The 18220-nt window shown below is 51.1% G+C and overlaps 1 protein-coding gene across 3 annotated transcripts; it reads right to left on the bottom strand.

Moving 5' to 3' along the window:
• Positions 1 to 7: 7 nt before the first annotated feature.
• On the bottom strand, positions 8 to 16534 carry ZSWIM8 (zinc finger SWIM-type containing 8). Of its 3 annotated transcripts, none has more exons than XM_066243164.1 (26): positions 15836 to 16534; positions 13638 to 13791; positions 12995 to 13089; positions 12644 to 12816; positions 12360 to 12467; positions 12165 to 12246; positions 11914 to 12034; positions 11310 to 11511; positions 10985 to 11160; positions 9650 to 10643; positions 8821 to 8952; positions 8507 to 8686; positions 8222 to 8405; positions 7911 to 8009; positions 6098 to 6222; positions 4528 to 4759; positions 4271 to 4429; positions 3951 to 4179; positions 3488 to 3777; positions 3118 to 3341; positions 2117 to 2605; positions 1712 to 1871; positions 1414 to 1590; positions 1127 to 1246; positions 693 to 803; positions 8 to 585 (listed from the first exon to the last, which is right to left on the bottom strand). In XM_066243164.1, the coding sequence occupies exons 1-26, from the start codon at positions 16041 to 16043 to the stop codon at positions 125 to 127; spliced, it is 5685 nt and encodes a 1894-aa protein (XP_066099261.1). In that variant the 5' UTR covers positions 16044 to 16534; the 3' UTR covers positions 8 to 124. The 3 variants fall into 3 exon arrangements, with proteins under 3 accessions (XP_066099261.1, XP_066099262.1, XP_066099263.1); XM_066243165.1 differs by having other exon boundaries at positions 250 to 585; positions 693 to 871; positions 1688 to 1871; positions 15836 to 16532; XM_066243166.1 differs by having other exon boundaries at positions 250 to 585; positions 693 to 871; positions 15836 to 16532.
• Between the last annotated feature and the right edge of the window lie 1686 nt (positions 16535 to 18220).

Genomic DNA, 18220 nt, shown 5'->3' with positions numbered 1-18220 from the left:
CACTGGAATGGGAGAAACCTAGAATAAAGCAAGATCAGACTTTTCCCCTACCCTAGTTCAAGGTTCATCTGCTCATGGAAGGAAAGAAGGGAAAGGCCCAGGCAGACTAGAGTAAAAAAGGAGTTTATATATTTATAAATGCCAAATAAATACCAGAGGCCACCCAACGCCCCCTCCCAGACAGGGCTGTTTCCCCCAACCCTAGGTTTCTAGGGTCTGAGACATCTTGGCCCCAAGCTACAGCCCAAGAGCAGCTGCCAGTCTGGGCTACCAGGGAACTGGGTGGGGATGATCTTTCTAACAAAGATTCACTCCCCCTGTGTGAAGGGCCCCCACAGCCACAGGCTTGTGTCCCTGTATAGGGACCCAGATAGGCCAGACTCAGGGGGAGAAGGTGGTCATCTCGAGTGAGACCCGCTGCCACAGCTCCTTGGTCTGTTTGCTGCGCTTGAGGTTCTGCAGGATGTCGTTGAACTGCATCATGCCCATTGGTGTCAGGCAGAAGGCGCTGCGGGCACTGCGGATCGCGTTCACAAAGTCGTCGTAGTCGGCAGGGGTCAGGTGGATCAAGCGGTGGTGGATGTACTGGAAGAGGATGTGTGGAGGATGAGCCACTAAGCACAGAACCAGGCCCCTGTGCCTTGCATGCTTGGTGATGTTCAACCTCTGTTCCATAATTCCTGGTTTATCACCTGCATGTATGCCTGCTGGCAGCGCTGCACCAGTTGGTGGAAGGCCGGGGCACGCAGATGGTTGTGGGCATGAGCAGGGCTCAGCCGCTGCAGCGTCTCCATGACGATCTCCTGCAGCACAAACGGGCTCAGCACCCCCTTGGCTGCCCCCACACAGAACTGGTGCACGTAGTTCACTCCTGGGGGGCAGGGGGAGGGGCATGAGACGGAGGTGGCCACCCCTGCCCTAGGGACCCATCTTTTATCTCTCAGCTCTGGCCTGGCAGAGAGCCTCCCTCCACCCCAGGAGCTGAGTTAGCCCCCCACCCCCCGCGCACGCACACATACCCGACCAAGGCCTCAACTCTGAGCAAGAGCTAGGAAGGAGGTCTGGGATAGGAAAGTGGGGAAAGCAGGTGGGGGCGGACAATGGTCCTGGGGAGGGGAGGTGTTACCCAGCTTTGCTGCCAGCCCCAGCAACCATTTGACATCATCAGTATAAGGGGGGGAGCGGGAGAAGTTGTTGGGGTGATCGTTGTGTGCCCGGCGACCCAGCATCTCCAGTGCCAACATTCCTGGGAGAAAAGAGTGGGCACGTGGTGGAGGGGCATCCTCTTCACCCTCTACCCTAATCTAGTACCTAACCCCCCTGTAAACTAATTAAGAGCTATGAGATAGGGTTTTTCACTGGAGACCCTCTCGCACAACTGCAGTGGGGGTTCAGAAAAGGACCTCCTCTCACCAACACGGTAGGCAGCGTGCAGGTGGTGTAGGCTGTGTGGGTTGACAGGCTGAGTGTGCGTCTCCTCCTCGGGTGGTGGAAAACCCCCGCTCACCAGAGGGCTGGGCTGTGTGGTCAGGGCAGGCAATGAGGCACCCTGGATGGCTGGAAATGTGGATGCTGGATGGACACTGCTCACTGAGGGATGAAAGCCATGTGAGGATCTCAGCCCAAAGAGGGGCAGAGGGAATTTCCTCCCTACCTCCCCTGCCCAGTGTACCTCCCCTCCATTCACCTGTTCCCTGTCCCCACAACTCACAGGCCACACTGGTGGGCAGTGGGAGCCCTGGCTCTGTGTGATAGGGATGTACTGTGATGGGTGCCATGGAAGGGACGGGGAAAGACACAGCAGTGGCAGCAAGTGAGGGGGGAGTCACCGAGTAAGGGTACTGAGCCCCCAGGAATGCAGGATGCACACCCTAGAGGCAGAAAGAGGAAGAAGGAAGACACTAAATTGCATTAAGCTATAACTCTCCCCCTTCATCCCACAACTGGGCATCCTTACATTTCTTTCCTTAGTTGGGCTGGGTCCCCCAAACTCCCATCACCTCATCTAGGACTCTGGATAGTTCTCCCAGGGTACCCCACTCCAGCCCTCCACAAACTCCTAATGTTTTCCCACATGCCCAACCCCTACACCCCTCCAGTAGCACACTGGTCTCACCTGTGGGTATGCAGAGCTGGGCACAGGGAAGACGGCTGGCCGGGGCATATGAGGCATGGGGTGGGCGGGGTGAGCTGGGTGGGTGAGGTATTGAGGGCTGCAGGGCAAGTGGGGCTGTAGAGCAGTGTAGGGGTGCAGGCCAGGGGAATGACCATGCCCCAGTCCTGGACCTGGATATAAACTGGACCCCACTGAGATGACTGGCACCACTGTGGCTGCTGCTGTCACTGCTGCCGCTGCCACTGTAACTGGCTCAGTCCCTGGGCCCCCCCTGCCCTCAGGCAGCCCCCGCCCAGCCTCCCCAGCTGCCCTGATCCCACTGGCACTACAGCTTGTAGCCCCTTCCCGGGCTGTGGATGAGCCACCTGCTGTTTGCTCATATAGCCAGAACCACTGGTGAGCAACCTCAAACAACACTTCAGGGTATACACCCCCACCCTTAGCCGCCTCTTCCACTGCCATGCAGGCCTTCTCCAACATCAAGTTATCCTGGAAGGGAGGGGCACAAAAGATTAAGAGGAAAGAGCTTTACTCAGGGATAACATTCAGTCTTCCCCACAATTGGCTGGTTCCCAAGGAAGCATGAGAGGTCAAGGCCAATACTCCGAGTCTGTCAGAGCAGTGAAAGCTTCACACACACACAAAAACTGCTGACTAGTAAAATCAAGACCTGAGTTATCCCAGTTCCAAATTACTTGAGCCACTCCAACCCATCCAATCCCATTCCTTAGCATTCCATCTTGGTGCCTACAATATAGGCCTCTTAGGCACCATTTCCTTATTTGTAAAATAGGAGCAATCCTAATCTCAAAGATGTAAGGTAAAAGAAGTAATGGCTATGAAAGAACATTAATATGTCAAGTGTCACCACCAGAGGACAAACAGGATAGTTTGTGAATTTCAGAATATGGGAATCAAGAACTAAGCCATCAGCTTTCCCCATGCCCAAACTCCCTGCCCAGATTCCCCAAGGAAGTTCCCCAGATTGCTTATAGAAATACCTGCTCCTTGCACTGCACCAGGGCCCTTTGGATCTCATTGGGGTTCAATGCATGGGCATGAGGCAGGCAGCTTAGGGCCAGCTCGGCTGCTGCCCTCACCATATTGGAGTCTCGTGCCCGTGACGCCCTGTCAGCCAGGGATGCGACCTCAGGAGGTGTCAGATGCCCATCCCAGCATTCTACCAGTATAGTCAGGGCTGCACTGCCAATTTCCATTGCCTGGCCTTGGAGGAAAGGAAGAAAAAGCAGAGTGGGGTTAGCATGGAGAGTGGGAATGATGTCTTATCCAATCAGTAACTCCAAAAGGATAAGGCCCTTATCCCCACAAATTAATCCCTTTCCCATACTCTAATCAAAACAATGGATTTACCTGTAATCCAGGAAACGTGGGAAGAATAGGTACGTGAGAGCCAGTTGGGAGAAACAAAGTTGTGCAGTCCAAGGGCATAAAGCCCAATCTCGAAGGCGCAAAGGTGCAGGTTGCGGTGAGGACCCTGGTGGCCCCCTGAGGAAGATGGATGTGTGAAAATGGAAGTGCTGCTGTTGCCCCCTGCCTTGATCAGCACTGTCTTCGCCAGCTCGAAGTAGAAGTGTGCAGCTGCCTCTGATGGCTGATTGGGTACATGGGGGGCATGACTCTCGGGACGGCGACCCTTGTACCTGAAGGGGTAACGGGGGAGGGACGGGGATTGGGGTTTCTCTGAAATGGGTGTCCAGGTTGATTGGGAAAGATCAGGGTAAGTGAGGACATTGGAGGGACAATATTTGGATTACACTAGGAATGTGACTCTGAGGGTGGGCCAGATCAGTGATAGGTGTTTCTTCTCACTGACCTGCCAACTTCAACTGTCTTCGCCCGGGCCCCTCCACTGGCACTGGCCCGGCGACTACCACTGGAAGACGAGGAGCCCAGGGAATCTGAGGAAGAGCTGCTAATGCTGTCACTGTCCTGTCCTCGACCCCAAGAGGTGGGGGCCCAGCCCCCTCGAAGCGGCCTCCGGCTTAAGGTGGGGGAGCTATCCGATGTTGTTTCAGGGGCACTGCTGTCAATGCTGGCCATGCCTAACCACCCAAAAGAAAAGTTAATCTCAGAAGTTCCAGAAGTCAGAACTCAGGAATCTTTCCCACCATGTCATCCCATGGGCTGACATACCTGTATGCTTCTTCTTAGGCCGTCCTGGTGAGCCCCAGCCCCGTCCATTGTAGCCTCCACGACTGCCAAGTGCCAGACGGCTGGGAACCTTCCCTTCCGGTCTTGGAGTCAAAGACGCCTCAGATGGAAGACCCTCACAGGGGGAATGTGGGGAACTCTCTAAGTGGGGAAAATAGGACACTGGGATTAACCCAGGAAAGAGGACCCCAACGTGATTCCATTACCATTCATCCCCCTGCCCGGTGCCCCCACCTCACCAGGCACATTCTTCTCTGTGAAGCCCTCAGTGGGGCCTGGCCCAGCCCCTGCCACACTCCCTGGCTGAGCAGACCCTGAGGTCAGTGGTTGCAGAGCCCCTGGGGCAGATGGGCCCCCATGCTTTGAAGGAGACCTCTGGCTGGCTGTGGCTGGGCGGCTGGAAGAGTAGAATGAACTCAGTGTCTGTGGCTTATGCGTCTGGCTCTCTCGGTCCAAAAGCTTGTCTAAGATCTGGAGGACAGAGAAGTGGTGACAGGATACCCTTTACCTCCCAACTTCTATGACTTTCCTTTCTCCTTGAAACATCTTAATACTCCCTCCTAAGAAAGTCTTCCCCAGTTATAAAGATATAAGCCCTCGGAACAGCAACTTTCAACCTTTTTCATCTCATGGCACACATAAACTAATTCCAAAATTCTGTGGCACACCAAAAAATTTGTTTTTGCTAATCTAACAAAAAAAAATAGGCATAATTTTGTTTTACTCACACTGATGGCTATTGTGTTGGCTGCTGCCACTTTTTTTTTTTATCTGACATTCTTAGGGAAAAAAGGTCAGTGCCCTTGACTTAATAGTCAGGTATTACAAGTTTTAATTTTTTTTGTTTTTATTTTAGAGAGAGTCAGCGAGAGGGATAGACGGGGACAGACAAGAATGGAGAGAGATGAGAAGCATCAATCATCAGTTTTTCGTTGCACCACCTTAGTTGTTCATTGATTGATTTCTCATATGTGCCTTGACCATGGGCCTTTAGCAGACCGAGTTAACCCTTGCTCGAGCCAGCGACCTTGGGTCCAAGCTGGTGAGTTTTTGCTCAAACCAGATGAGCCCGCGCTCAAGCTGGCGACCCCGGGGTCTTGAACCTGGGTCCTCAGCATCCCAGTCCAACGCTCTGTCCACTGCGCCACCACCTGGTCAGGCAGGTATTACAAGTTTTAAAAACTTGGAGCGCACCAGTTGAAAATTGCTGGTTTACACTACCATGAGGAAAGAGCTATTCTGCCCATAGGAGATAAGTGGGAAATCTTGGGAACACCTCATAAAGAACAAGAGAAACCAGTGGTTCTCATAGGAGGACTTGGGCAGGAGGTGAAAGAAGAGCAGAGGGCATAAAGTCATTCATTTATTTGTCTCAGTCCTTATTTTTTTATAGATTTCATTTATTCATTTTAGAGAGAGAAGAGAGAGAAAGGTGGGGAGAAGCAGGAAGCATCAACTCATAGTTGCTTCCTATATTATATGCTTTGACAGGGTTTCAAACTGGTGAAAGTGCTCCAGGTCAACGCTTTATCCACTGCGCCATGACAGGTCAGGCGCGGTACTTATTCAGTATCAGTATACTTACTTAGCCCTGTACACTAAGTGTTACAGAACAGTGTTTTTCAACTGCCAGTCCGCATTTAAAAAACAACATCAGGGTGGTTAACTTTTGTACAGACTGGCACAAAATTTCTGGCGGACTAGTACTGGTCTGCAGACCAGCAGTTGAGAAATACTGCTGTAAACCCCTGAAAAAGATGGTGGAATCTTCTCTTTGACTGTCAAAATCCCAGTATCTCAGTCCCTTACCTTTTTGAGCTTTGCCTGATCATCCTTGTAAGTGATCATTAGTGCCAACGCCAAGTCACCCTTCTCCCGACGTGTGCCTTCACACAGGAGGGGATGCTCTGCCTCACTCACTGTTGTCTTCATGCCTGTGAGAAGGAGGAGTTCATGGGAATTGAGAATGGCCATAACTCTCAAGACAGCAAAGGTAAACGGGCCAAGGCTCCTCAGCCACCAGCATGTAACATAAGGCGTCTGCTCCAACCCCCATCCCCTATGCAAGGTCCCCATTGCCTTTTATACCCAGCCTTGCTAAGCTTTGGTCTGTTTTTTTTTTGTTTGTTTTGTTTTTTTTTTGTTTTGTTCCCCCCCCCCCCAGAGAGAGAAAGGGATAGACAGGGACAGACAGACAGGAATGGCGAGAGATGAGAAGCATCAATCATTAGTTTTTCATTGCGCATTGCAACACCTTAGTTGTTCATTGATTGCTTTCTCATGTGTGCCTTGACCGCGGGCCTTCAGCAGACCCAGTAACCCCTTGCTGGAGCCAGCAACCTTGGGTTCAAGCTGGTGGGCCTTTTGCTTAAACCAGATGAGCCCGCACTCAATCTGGCGACCTCGGGGTCTTGAACCTGGGTTCTTTGCATCCCAGTCCGACGCTATATCCACTGCACCACCACCTGGTCAGGCTGCTTATATATATATTTTAGATTTTATTTATTCATTTTTAATTTTTTTTAATTATTCTTTTTTTTTAGAGAGGAGAGGGAAAGACAGAGAGAGAGAGAGGAGAGACAGAGAGAGAGAAGGGGGGGAGGAGCTGGAAGCATCAACTCCTATAATGTGCCTTGACCAGGCAAGCCCAGGGTTTCAAACTGGCGACCTCAGCATTTCCAGGTCGACGCTTTATCCACTGCGCCACCTGCTTTGTTTTTTAAATTGTATTTATTCATTTTAGAAGAGAGAGAGTGAGAGGAGGGGAGGAGCAGGAAGCATCAACTCACATATGTGCCTTGACCAGGCAAGCCCAGGGTTTTGAACTGGTGACCTCAATGTTCCAGGTTGACACTTTATCCACTGCATCACCACAGGTCAGGCTGGTCTGCTTTTTAAGACCTTCATAACTTGGCCCATTCTACCTTCCCAGCATATCCACCACTTGAGGGAAGTTGGGCTCCTCACTCACATGAAGACTTGACTTCCCCTATATCTTTTCTTCATGGTATCTTGCGCCCTCCACTTAGAACTTAACTGATCTTGTAAACCACATTCCATATTCTACCTCCTCCCTGAGGCCTTTCCCTAGATTTGTTATACTGCCCTTATAACACTCAAAACCTACAGCACAGCCTGACCAGGCAGTGGTGCACTGGATAGAGCATCGGACTGTGATGCAGAGGACCCAGGTTTGAGACCCCAAGGTCACCAGCTTGAGCATGGGCTCATCTGGCTTGAGCAAAGCTCACCAGCTTGGACCCAAGGTCGCTGGCTCGGGTTATTCGATCTGCTGAAGGCCCGCGGTCAAGGCGGGCAATCAATGAGAAAGCAATCAATGAACTAAGGTGTCACAATGAAAACTGATAATTGATGCTTCTCATCTCTCTCCGTTCCTGTCTGTCCCTATCTATCCCTCTAACTCTGTCTGTAAAAAAAACCTACAGCACACATTTTTGCCCTAAATTTGTAACTGTCTCATAAGCACTCCTTGGCTCAAACAGGTCACCCTGACTTTCCCATTACCACAGAGCCCCTTTGGAACAAGGTCTATATCTCATGCCCTACAAGGTCTAGGTCAGGCTTAGCTCAGATGTGCTCATCAAGACCCTGACATACTCACCCAAGGCAGCAACTGCTGCCTCAAATCCTAGCTCCTCATCCCCAGGCATCTCATTGTTCCAGTTGCGACTTGGGGGCCGGGAACCCGTGGGAGAAACCACTGGATGAAAGTTGGGGTTAGTCAGGCAGACAGAAATATCATGGGGAAAAAAATAAAAGGAAGGCACTCAAGACCCTCATCATTCCAGACCCTCCCATGAAGCAGCCACATGGGTTCTAGGCAATTCACAGCCTTGGAGTGCTTGATTTTTCCTTAGAGAAAGCGACCCCTGCCCCAGACTTCCCTACTTGATGTAGAGTCAGGCACCATACCTGGAGCACAGAGAACGTCAAAGATGAAACTGGCCAACATGAGAGGCAAAACAGGCCGATAGTCACAGAGTGTCCCCTCCCGAAGCTCCTCTGCCCGGCACCGCATAGTACTCATCTCACTTGGACCCAAAGGAATCTTCTTGAGCAAGGCAGCCACCTCAGATTCCTGGTATGCTAGCTTTACCTGAGGGCAAGGAAGGAGCTCAGACCTCTAATACCTCAAAGGAGATCAAGATGTAAGGCCCTGAGGAGAGTGCAGTGCAGGGCTCAGATAGAACCTCTGACCTCCAAGGCCTTTGTAGAAGCTGGGGGCCGCTGTAGCTCCAAGGCAAACATGCCAACTCGAAAGGCCAGGTTGTGGTGCTCTGGGCGCTCACTTAGCACTGTCAACAGGAAGGCCGCCTTGGTCAGGGTGTTGGTAGCCACCCAGGTCTGACGACTCGTAGATACCTTATTCTTCTTGCCCTAACAGAGAAGCACATGGAGGCAGGCAGATGAGTCTGACTCACCTTGGTGGAGAGAGAAAGTTCTCACTTGGAGTGGGGCATGAAGAGGGATAGGAGTAAGTGGGGCAGGCAGAGGAAGGGGGTCTCTCTCACCTTGGCAGGGGGTGGCTCAACCTTGAGGTCGGGTGGGTTGGCTAGCAGGTCCTGGGCAAGCTCTACGGTGAGGCGGGAAGCCTCATTGCTGTAGCCGTGCGCATGCAAGGCCTCAGCACAGGCAAATAATACCTGGAAAGAGGACATGGGCACCAGACAAACTGAAGTCCCAACTTCCAAGGGCAGGACACCATATTCACTCATTCAGCAAATATCCCATAAGCACTCATTATATATGCTCGGCCTTACGCTGGTCCTGGGTATACCACAGGAACACAGTCTGGTTATAGAAACACATGAACCAGTGTGAAACCAGCTACTGGGAAAGGTCAAGTGGGGTGCAGCTACTTCATTGGGACTAGGGGCAGACTCAGGGAAGACTTCCTAGAGGAAGTCATCTCTAAGATCTCTGCGATCTAAAGAAGAAACAGGCTAACTCCAGGCAGAAAGGCCAATCTGCAAAAGCACAGATGCTAGAGAGAGCATGGCAAGCTACAAGAATGGTTCAAGTGACTGAGTTTAAAGGACAGTGGCTAGATGAAGCTGGAGAAGCATAGATTAGACCAAGGGAAGCCTCATGAGGCATACCAAAACTTTCATTTTTTAAACTTAGGGCAATGGGAAACACTGCAGAGTTTTAAGCAACAGTGACCCAAGCAGACATTTCAGGAAAACATGGAAGCAGTGAAGAATGCACTGTTGGCAGGGAGGTAGTTAGGAATCTGCTATAGGTTTCTAATAGTCATGCTATGGTCCTGACATTCACAACTCAAGCCAGATGGCCCCCTCTCTCAGCTGTGGCTCAGTAACAGCTTCAGAGTGCCCTCACCTCCATGCGGCTCTCCTGCTCCAGTGGCTTCAATCCGGCAAACAGGTCGTGCTCCTCCCCAGCCCCACCCTCGGTCTTCTCTTCCTCACCCCCAGCCCCATCCTGGGCATTCAGATAATATGCCTGGTAGTCATCATCCTCCTCTCCAACTGTAGGGGCTGCCTCTTTGGTTTTGGGGAGCCCACTGCGACTCTCATCTGTAGAAGGGAGGTCGTCCCGGGTACACACCTCCCCAGCTAGTAGGCCAGGAGGGCCAGCAGAGGTTGTGGGAGGCTCAGGCCCTTCTGAGAAGTACACACCACCATCTTCTTCATAAGTATCTGGGGGTTCAGGAAGGAAAGTAGAAGGGCCTCGGGAACCACCAGAGGAAGGGCAGGGTGGCGGGCTCTCAGGGAATCCACCAAAGGTGCTGGCCTCTGCACCTAGGGCCAGGCTGCTGTCATCCAGACTCATCTCCGCCAAATCTGGCTCCAGGGAGCTGTCTTCACTGCTCAGCCGTCGCTTGCTCCCGCTGCCTGCTGAGCCCTTGTTCCCACTGCCAGCCCCACCCAGTGCCTTGGCTTTGCCCCCACCTGGACCCATCTTATGAAGAGCCTTATCTCCCCCCTCAGCCGAAAGGCGGCGGGGACCCCTCTGTGATGAGGGGATCCCCTCACCCAACCCCTTGCGCTTGGCCCCAGGCTCCTTGGGCCGCACAGCTGGCTCAGTAGGAAGAGGGCGGGCCCGTTCCCGGGATTCCTCCAGGCCCCCAGATCTGAAGGCACCCGGCCGAGGGGGCAGGGCTCGGGCCCAGCACAGTGCCAGCTTCCGGTCAGTGCCACTGTAGGTGACACCAGGAAGCGGGTAGGCCTCTTCCCAGTTAAAGTAGCAGGCCTCCACCGCTGGCCGGAAGCCAGGGAAGAGCCGCTCCAGGGTCTTCTTGTGCTGTCCCCGCTTCACATTCTCAATCACCTTCAGTTGCCACTGGCGGAGCTGTGCACACAGTTCCCGGCGGCTGTGGAAACAAAAGGGCAAGGTTGCTGGAGCTACACCTGCACTGAGAAGGGATGGGGGTGGAGGAGGCATACATCCCTGAGGAGGGCACAGGGAAGGACTCAGCCTCATAGACATCACTCCAACAACCAGGGACTTTGGAAAGTGCTATTTAGGGGAGGGAAGGAAGAAAGCCTTTCTTTAAAAGAACTCGTAAGTCACTAGGTAACTCTAATGCTCAGCACCTCCCATTTGCCTAGGACTAGAAGAATGGTACATCTGTGTATGTACAAGGAGATGAGGCTTGGTTGGTCCAGGATTGCCCCAGTCTTACAGCTGTGGTGAGCATGGGAGGAGACTCACCGCTGGGGGCTGAGTGCAGGGTCCAGCACAGCCAACCTCCACAGTGTAACCATCTCGTCACACATGCTGGCACATGCATGGGCCGCCACCTCTGACTGCCCATTGCTACGACCTGTGTGCCCACTGGCGCTGCTGTGTGAGGCTGAGGTGCGCACGCTGTACCACCAACCTGTTATCTGGAAACAAAGAGAGCTCTGAGATGCACCTAGTAGCTTGGAGAAAGATAAGAGTGGCCCTCTCCAGTGTCCCTGTCAGCAGAAGGGGAATGAAATTAAGGGAAAAAGAAAATGAACCATCATGGGGCTACCCAACTCTGGGGGATTACCTGTTCGTAGGTGAGGCACTGGTCAGTGAGGATTTCCAACAAGGGGGCAGCATTGCTGTCCCTCCGTTTGAACATCTCCCGCACAATGCTCAGCAGATTCCAGACGCCCTCAGGCTCGCGGCCCCTCAGAGGGCGCAGAAGACATGCCCATTCCGCAGCAGCTGGAGGCTCCGTGGAAGACAGATACATGGAGTTCACATCACTGTGAAAGTAGTAGAGTGGAGAATGATGACCCTAAGATGGGCTGAATAAAGCAGAGGAGAGTGCAACAGGGCTTTGACACAAAAGGGGCCCTGACCCAAAATACAGAGTACATGGTAAAAAGGATGTCCATGACAAAAATTCTCAATCTCTCTCTACTGTTTCCCAAACTCTCAAAGGAAGAAAAATAACTCTATCTAGCTAAGAATAGACCACTCTATAACTATATAAACTTATCATCATCCACTGATTCACTAGTAACATTTTCTGTGTGCCAGGCACTGTACCAGTGCAGGGGATAAATGGTGGGAGGCACAGGCATTAAATAGAACAAAGGATCTGTCAACAGCCTGAGGAATGCTCCCCTTCCACCACAGATTCAAGGATGAAAAGATCCATTTACCTGAAAACAACTGGGGAGGGCCCACAGAACTTGTGTAGTGTCTTCTTGATGTTGTCAGTAAGTGTCGACTCATCCAAATACCAAGTACTCTGGTCAGAGGCTGAAGGCCCTGCTGTGGGGTCTGGGGGTAATAGGCAATCAGTCACCTAGAGATAGGGGCCTGGATTCGCCTGACAACAGCAAGCTTTAGTAAGTGGTGCTCTACTTTCTCAGCTTTCTATCTGCCTACTGCCCTTTCTCTCCACACTCACCTGGGGCTCCACACACTGTATTGATGGCTGTTGACTGGGAGGAGAGGAGCTCATCCAGGAGACGCTGGGCTGTGGGGAGGATCTGAAGGGAAAAGGAACAAAGGCATAGGTGACCCAAGGAGACCTGGGCCTAACAGGAAAGCTGAAGAGGCAGCCCTGGAGCTAGATGGAGGAGGGCGAGCCAAGCTCACTCACCTGCTGAGGGAGCTCACTGATGAGGTACTGAGCAAACTTCTGCAGCTGGTCCCTCTGTAGCCGAGACAGGGACTCTGAGACTGGGGCCCGGAGGCAGACTGCAGAAGCCTGGAGGGAATAGAGAGAAAAATAGAACAATCTGAGAAAAGGCTTGTTGATGCTGGAACTGGGGCTAATGAGGCAGAGTAGAGGAGGCGAGGGGGCTCACATGGTGGCCAGGCATGCAGCAGAGAAGGGGGGGATGGAGCGTAGGATAGGGCCAGGATAAATTGGGAGGGCCTCACGTTGTGGATGCGGAAGAGACAGAGTGCCACGACATGGGTGCACCATTTGGCCCCAGCCCCACAGGTGCAGCTGCAGGAAGTGACCCGGCAGCGGTCAAACATCACAGCCACGTTGTAGGCCCCTTTGGGGGGAACCATCTGAGGTGGCACCACTGTAGCACTAAGGTGGAACCCTGGGGAGAAACATGGGTATGGTCAGGAAGACCATCAAGACATAAAAGTCTTTGCCTTCAACTCTAGTCCTGCAGTTATTCAGACAACCTATTCCAGCTTCTTGCAGTAAGTCCATAAATTCCTAACACATGGGATGGGAGGAGCATGGAGTGTTACAGGGCATGATGGGACTCCTACCTATCTGCAGTGGGTCCTTCACAGCCCTCATGCGGAATAGCTGATCCCCTCGCTGGAACTCATCTGCACTGCCATTGGCCAGGCATGAATACAGCCTAGGAGAGAAGAAGAAGATGTAGCCACAACTAAGCAAATAACCTCTACACATCACAATGTCCTGGGTGCTTTCTCCCCAGTATCACTCCCTCTTGGGAAAAATCCCAGGCACTCCCTCCTTCCCTTGTCTTCTTACTACAGCCCCAAATACAGTATTTCCTTATTTATTTATTTTATTTTTTTTTTTGGTGACAGATAGAGTCAGAGAGATGGACAGATAGGAATTCTTCGTTGCAGGACCTTAGTTGTTCATTGATTGCTTTCTTGTATGTGCCTTGCCTGGGGGGCTACAGCAGACTGAGTGACCCCTTGCTCAAGCCAGCGACCTTGGGTCCAAGCTGGTGAGCTTTGCTCAAACCAGATGAGCCCGCGCTCAAGCTGGCGACCTCGGGGTCTCGAACCTGGGTCCTCTGCATTCCAGTCCAATGCTCTATCCACTGTGCCACCGCCTGGTCAAGGTACAGTATTTCCTTTGTTCTGTAGAAAGCCCAGCACACTTTGTGAGATATCAGGACCCCACTCCCCACCAGCAGTCCTTTAGTCTCACCGAATATCCTCTTCATTCTCAGGGAAGCTCCAAAAAGCAATCCGGAGCTGTAGCTGCTCAGGCACTGGAGGGTAAACTTTCTCCACCACTTCAAATGGGATATGAAATGCCACCTGCTTAGCTGACAGTTCCACCAATGGGATCACTAGTCCATCTTCGGTAACAAAGGTTGACGTGAGGGGAAATGAAAAGAGCCATGATTATTTGGCATTGATGCCAGTGCCACATCTTGGGCCCCACCTTCACTATGAAAGAAAGGGGAGATCTGGATGAAAAATCCTGTCAGGATACACTAACGCTCACAACTCCATCTGGGGAAGGGGAGCTAAACAACCCCAGCCCACCAACTGCTATCTGAGGTCTAGAACAGAAAATACCAAGGCTATCCCAGAAACTCCTGGTCAAACAGATGTGCTTCGGGACCCTAGCGATTAACACCTTTCACAAGCTTTAGCATCTAATTTCCCATATACCTAGCACTTTAGATTCATATTACATTGTTAATGTCTCTCCGCTGACATGCTCTTCTCTAATTGTTTTTTTACTATCCTTGTTTTTCTAGATGACTATAGGCCTCTATTTAAGGAGAGAGGACAGACGAGAGCCCAAAAAGAGGGACCTTCAGAAGCAAGAGAGGCTTCACTTCCTTTGGCACACTTGAACCCTGGCTTCCCACAATGGAAGTCCTAGGGGGAGGAAATAGAGACAGGTTATTCCAGGAGAACCTAGCTGCTGCTCCTGGAGTCACCCAGAGTAGATGGAGTTACCACTCAAGATTTCCCACTATTTTAAGCAAAAAGCAGTGAAACACTGTAACAGACTGCATATCTCATCAAATTGCTAGTCAGATTAGAAAACACTGGAAAATCATGGAGCTAAAAGGAAATTTAAAAAAAAAAGTTAATCTCCTTATTTCACAAATGAGCAACTAAGGGTAGCCTGGGACAGGAAGAGGTTGGGAGAACCACATGCTTTCCTAGATTTTAACCTGTTAAGGAAGATATCAATATGTTAAAAATCTTCACCACCATGACTCCATATTTCCCTCAAAGTGAGGGAGCTCTGAGCCTCCAGGCCACCCACACATGCAAATATGAAAGAAGCAGAGAAGCCATAGAAGACCCACAGTGAAGCTATGATGTGTGTGTGTGTGTGTGTGTGTGTGTGTACACAGAGCATATGCCCTCTCTCCAATTAAAGTTGAATACCACCTCTAAAAAGTAACACATGTACATTTCTCTCTGTTCCAAGGGGGTGCTAGAAATCTTTCTGAAAGATTTTGGAAAACAGTTCCCTTGGAATAGCCAGAGTAGAATCACCAATCAAACCCTAAGTTGCTGAAACCCTCAGCTTTCACTGAGGCTCAGGACAAAAACTGTGCCCTGAGGAAGGCAGGAGAAGAATGTGGTGAGTCCTGAGTCTATGCAGCTTCTCTTATCACTCTCCTCTCCATCCCCTTTAAAGCAAAATTCTTCACAGCACTAATCAGTTAATTCACTGAGTGACCTAAGAATGAAAGAAACACAGTGAAAAGCAGGAAGAGTGCCCATCAGGAGACTCCAGAGACAATTACCCACGACCCTCCCCAAAGCCCAGATGATGGAAATCTAAGGCACTAATCCAGTGGTCCTTGCCTTGGCTTTTGATAGATGTTCAAAATGGCCAGGAACCAAGCCTCTGACCTAAACCTATGGAACTATGGAATCTCTTCTCACAGATCAGTTCAGCTCCACTGTCTTCTAAGTGAAATCCCTTCCTGGTGCAGCTGGGATCAGAGATCATCATCCTGGATCAAGAAGCTCCCAGTGCACTTTGCAACGGGGTGACACACCTCAAATAGCCACTTCTTCACAATAGAGCCCCCACTCACGTTTCCCTCTGTCTACTTTCTGGCTTGCCTTAGGCTAAACTCGGTAAGTATTCCCAAGCCCGAGAGGATATTCTTTCTTATTCATCTTTAAGGCAAATAAACGACGAAAGATCTCCTTTCTGTCGCTAAGAATCCTATCCAACCCAGGATTTCCCAGCCATCATGCCAAACCACACACACACAGGCAGGTGTGGAGAAGCCACCCCAGAAAGGCCAGAGGAGCGAGTCCTGAAGTCCGTTCAAAGCTCAGGACAGCTCCGGAGCAGGGACAGCTCCCGAGCAAGGCCGGAGCAGAGCCTGCCCGCGCCCCTCCCCCGCTCTCCCTCACCTCGCATTCTGGTACCGCCACTGCCACCTCCGCCACCACCGCCAGTGGGGGAATTGGGCCCCGCTGACTGTTTGCGCCATCCCCGCCAGTTCTGGCAAAGGCTCTCGGCTTCGGAGATGAAGGAGCAGAGCGAATCCTCCTCAAAGCGGTCCGAATCCTCGAATGAGAAGCGCTCTCCGTCCTCCCACTCCGCGAACATCAGCTCCATGGGGCCCGCACCCCCCGGGGCCGGGTCCCCCCCCGCGGATCCGGGGCCTGGGCCGCCGGCCGGGGACTGAGGGGAGGCCCGGGGCCTGAGGGGCGAGCCGGGGCTGGGGGTGGCCGGGGCGCTCAGGGCGGCCGTACCGGGCGAGGATCTCAGGCCTGGAAGAGATACGGGGCCGGACCTCGCTCAAGCGCGAGGTGCGAACGGGGATCTCAGCCAGTCTCCGAGACTCAGGGCCCGGACGAAGCGCTAGCCAGCCGGGGCCTCTCGGTGGCTGCGGCGACGCCTCCCCCATCAGCTGATCTGAACTTCCGGCCGCGCCGGCCACCACCACTTCCGCCCTCGCGCCCTCGGGGACGCGACCCAGTACGGGCAGATGTAGGGACCCTGTGTGCTTAATTGCTGCATCGCCTGCTTTTTTCCTGGAGCCCACCCAAAGACACGATAAAAGGAAGCCAACCCCCAAAGGTAAATAAGACGACTACAGATCCCAGCAATAACTCATCGTCCATAATGTCCCCTAGGAATAAACATTCGCTAGGCATGCCGGGAATCGTAGGCTGTCAAGCAACAACACAGGAACCATTGGGTATTGTCCTAACTCCGGATAGGCCCCGGGGCCGCTTCACCTTCTGGGAACTGTAGTCCAGAAGCCTGCATTCCAGAAGACTTTTCTAGGGTCTAATTGGGGAGGCCCCAGGAAAAGAAGTTTGATTTCAGGAAATGGTTGTACTTTTTGTCAGGGGGGCTTTTGAGTCTAGGGGTTCTTAGCCTTTTGTGTGCCCAGACTCTTTGGCAGTCTGGTGAAGTCCCTGGACCCAATTCTCGTATTGTTTATAAATGCACACAATAAAATTACAAGAATTATAAAGGAAACCAATTATATTGAAATACAATTATCAATATATTAATAAAACAAATTTGTAACATAGTAATATTTATTTATACATTAAATAACATCCAACAGCAAGTGTAATAAAGAGCTACCATAATTTTGAAGCTAGTGATGGATATAAATGATACTGAGGTAACTGTAACAAACTAATATCATATGAAAATATTGTGATTTCACATAGGTATTGCTAATGATACTGTGGTTTATTTCTCACAGTCCTAACTGAAATGCTAAATCAGTTGTGGATAGATATAATTTTTTCCATCCATGTTCACCCGTCTCTTGCTGGATGTCTACCCACTGTAGGTTAAGAACTCCTGTGTCTAGCCTGAACTGTGGTGGATAAAGCATTGACCAGGAATGCAGAGGTTGGCAGTTCAAAGCCTCTGGCTTGCCTGGTCAAGGCATATATGAGAAGCAACTATGAGTTGATGTTTCTTGTTCCTCTCCCCTTTTCTCTCTCTAAAAATAAAATCTTAAAAAAAACCCAAAAAACTCCTTAGTCCAAAGTGTCTAACCACTCAGCTTCTTGCTATATAGCTAAATGCCTCAGCTTGCAGAACCAGACAATTGCTCAGTGCTCTATCCATGGGCTATGAGGACTATAGGAAATGGTAGCTGTGGGGGATCAGGGAGGTGAGACCCCTTCTTTATCTTAATAAGTATCCCACTGGAGCTTTAAAAGCCCCACTGATCCCTTTGTCCATATAATGCTGGAAGGTACAAAGAAATGGTTAACTTAGTTATGACTGAAAGAGCAGAGGATTCATAAAATAATATACAGTTGTTTCTAGTATCAGGAGAAGGGTCACAAAAATAAATGCCTTCAGCAACCGAGTGGATAACGTAATGAGAGATGTAGACAGCTAACACACAAATTAGGTAACTGCCAATTAAGTCTCAGTTTCATCATTGGGGGGGGGGGTCTGGTGGACAGATCCCTGGAAAATGGAGACAAACAATAATCAGCTGTATTTACTGTCATGTGGTAATAAAAAACTAGGATTGCCTTATCTTATCAGTTTTCTTAAAACTTTATTCATTTTAGAGGAGAGAGATAGAGAGAGGGAGGGAGAGAAGTGGGGAGCAGGAAGCATCAACTTCCATATGTGGCCTGACCAGGTGGTGGCACAGTGGATAGAGAGTTGGACTGGGATGCGGAAGACCCAGGTTCGAGACCCCGATGTCGCCAGCTTGAGCGAGGGCTCATCTGGTTTGAGCAAAAGCTCACCAGCTTGAGCCCAATGTCACTGGCTCAAGCAACAGGTTACTCGGTCTGCTGAAG

Source organism: Saccopteryx bilineata, chromosome 9 (assembly GCF_036850765.1).
Source record: "Saccopteryx bilineata isolate mSacBil1 chromosome 9, mSacBil1_pri_phased_curated, whole genome shotgun sequence".
NCBI classification, from domain to species: Eukaryota; Metazoa; Chordata; class Mammalia; order Chiroptera; family Emballonuridae; genus Saccopteryx; species Saccopteryx bilineata.
Note: the sequence above shows the minus strand (reverse complement) of the source record. Positions and strands in the feature narration are given on the sequence as shown.

What these genes read in the sequence shown, in the direction of transcription:
- ZSWIM8 (XM_066243164.1), bottom strand. Translation starts at nt 16,043, where the DNA reads ATGGAGCTGATGTTCGCGGAGTGGGAGGACGGAGAGCGCTTCTCATTC. An exon ending in ATCAGGCAAAGCTCAAAAAG is followed by an intron (nt 4,760 to 6,097) that starts GTAAGGGACTGA and finishes TCTGTCCTCCAG; the next exon opens with ATCTTAGACAAGCTTTTGGA. An exon ending in ACTGCCCACCAGTGTGGCCT is followed by an intron (nt 1,591 to 1,711) that starts GTGAGTTGTGGG and finishes TTCATCCCTCAG; the next exon opens with TGAGCAGTGTCCATCCAGCA.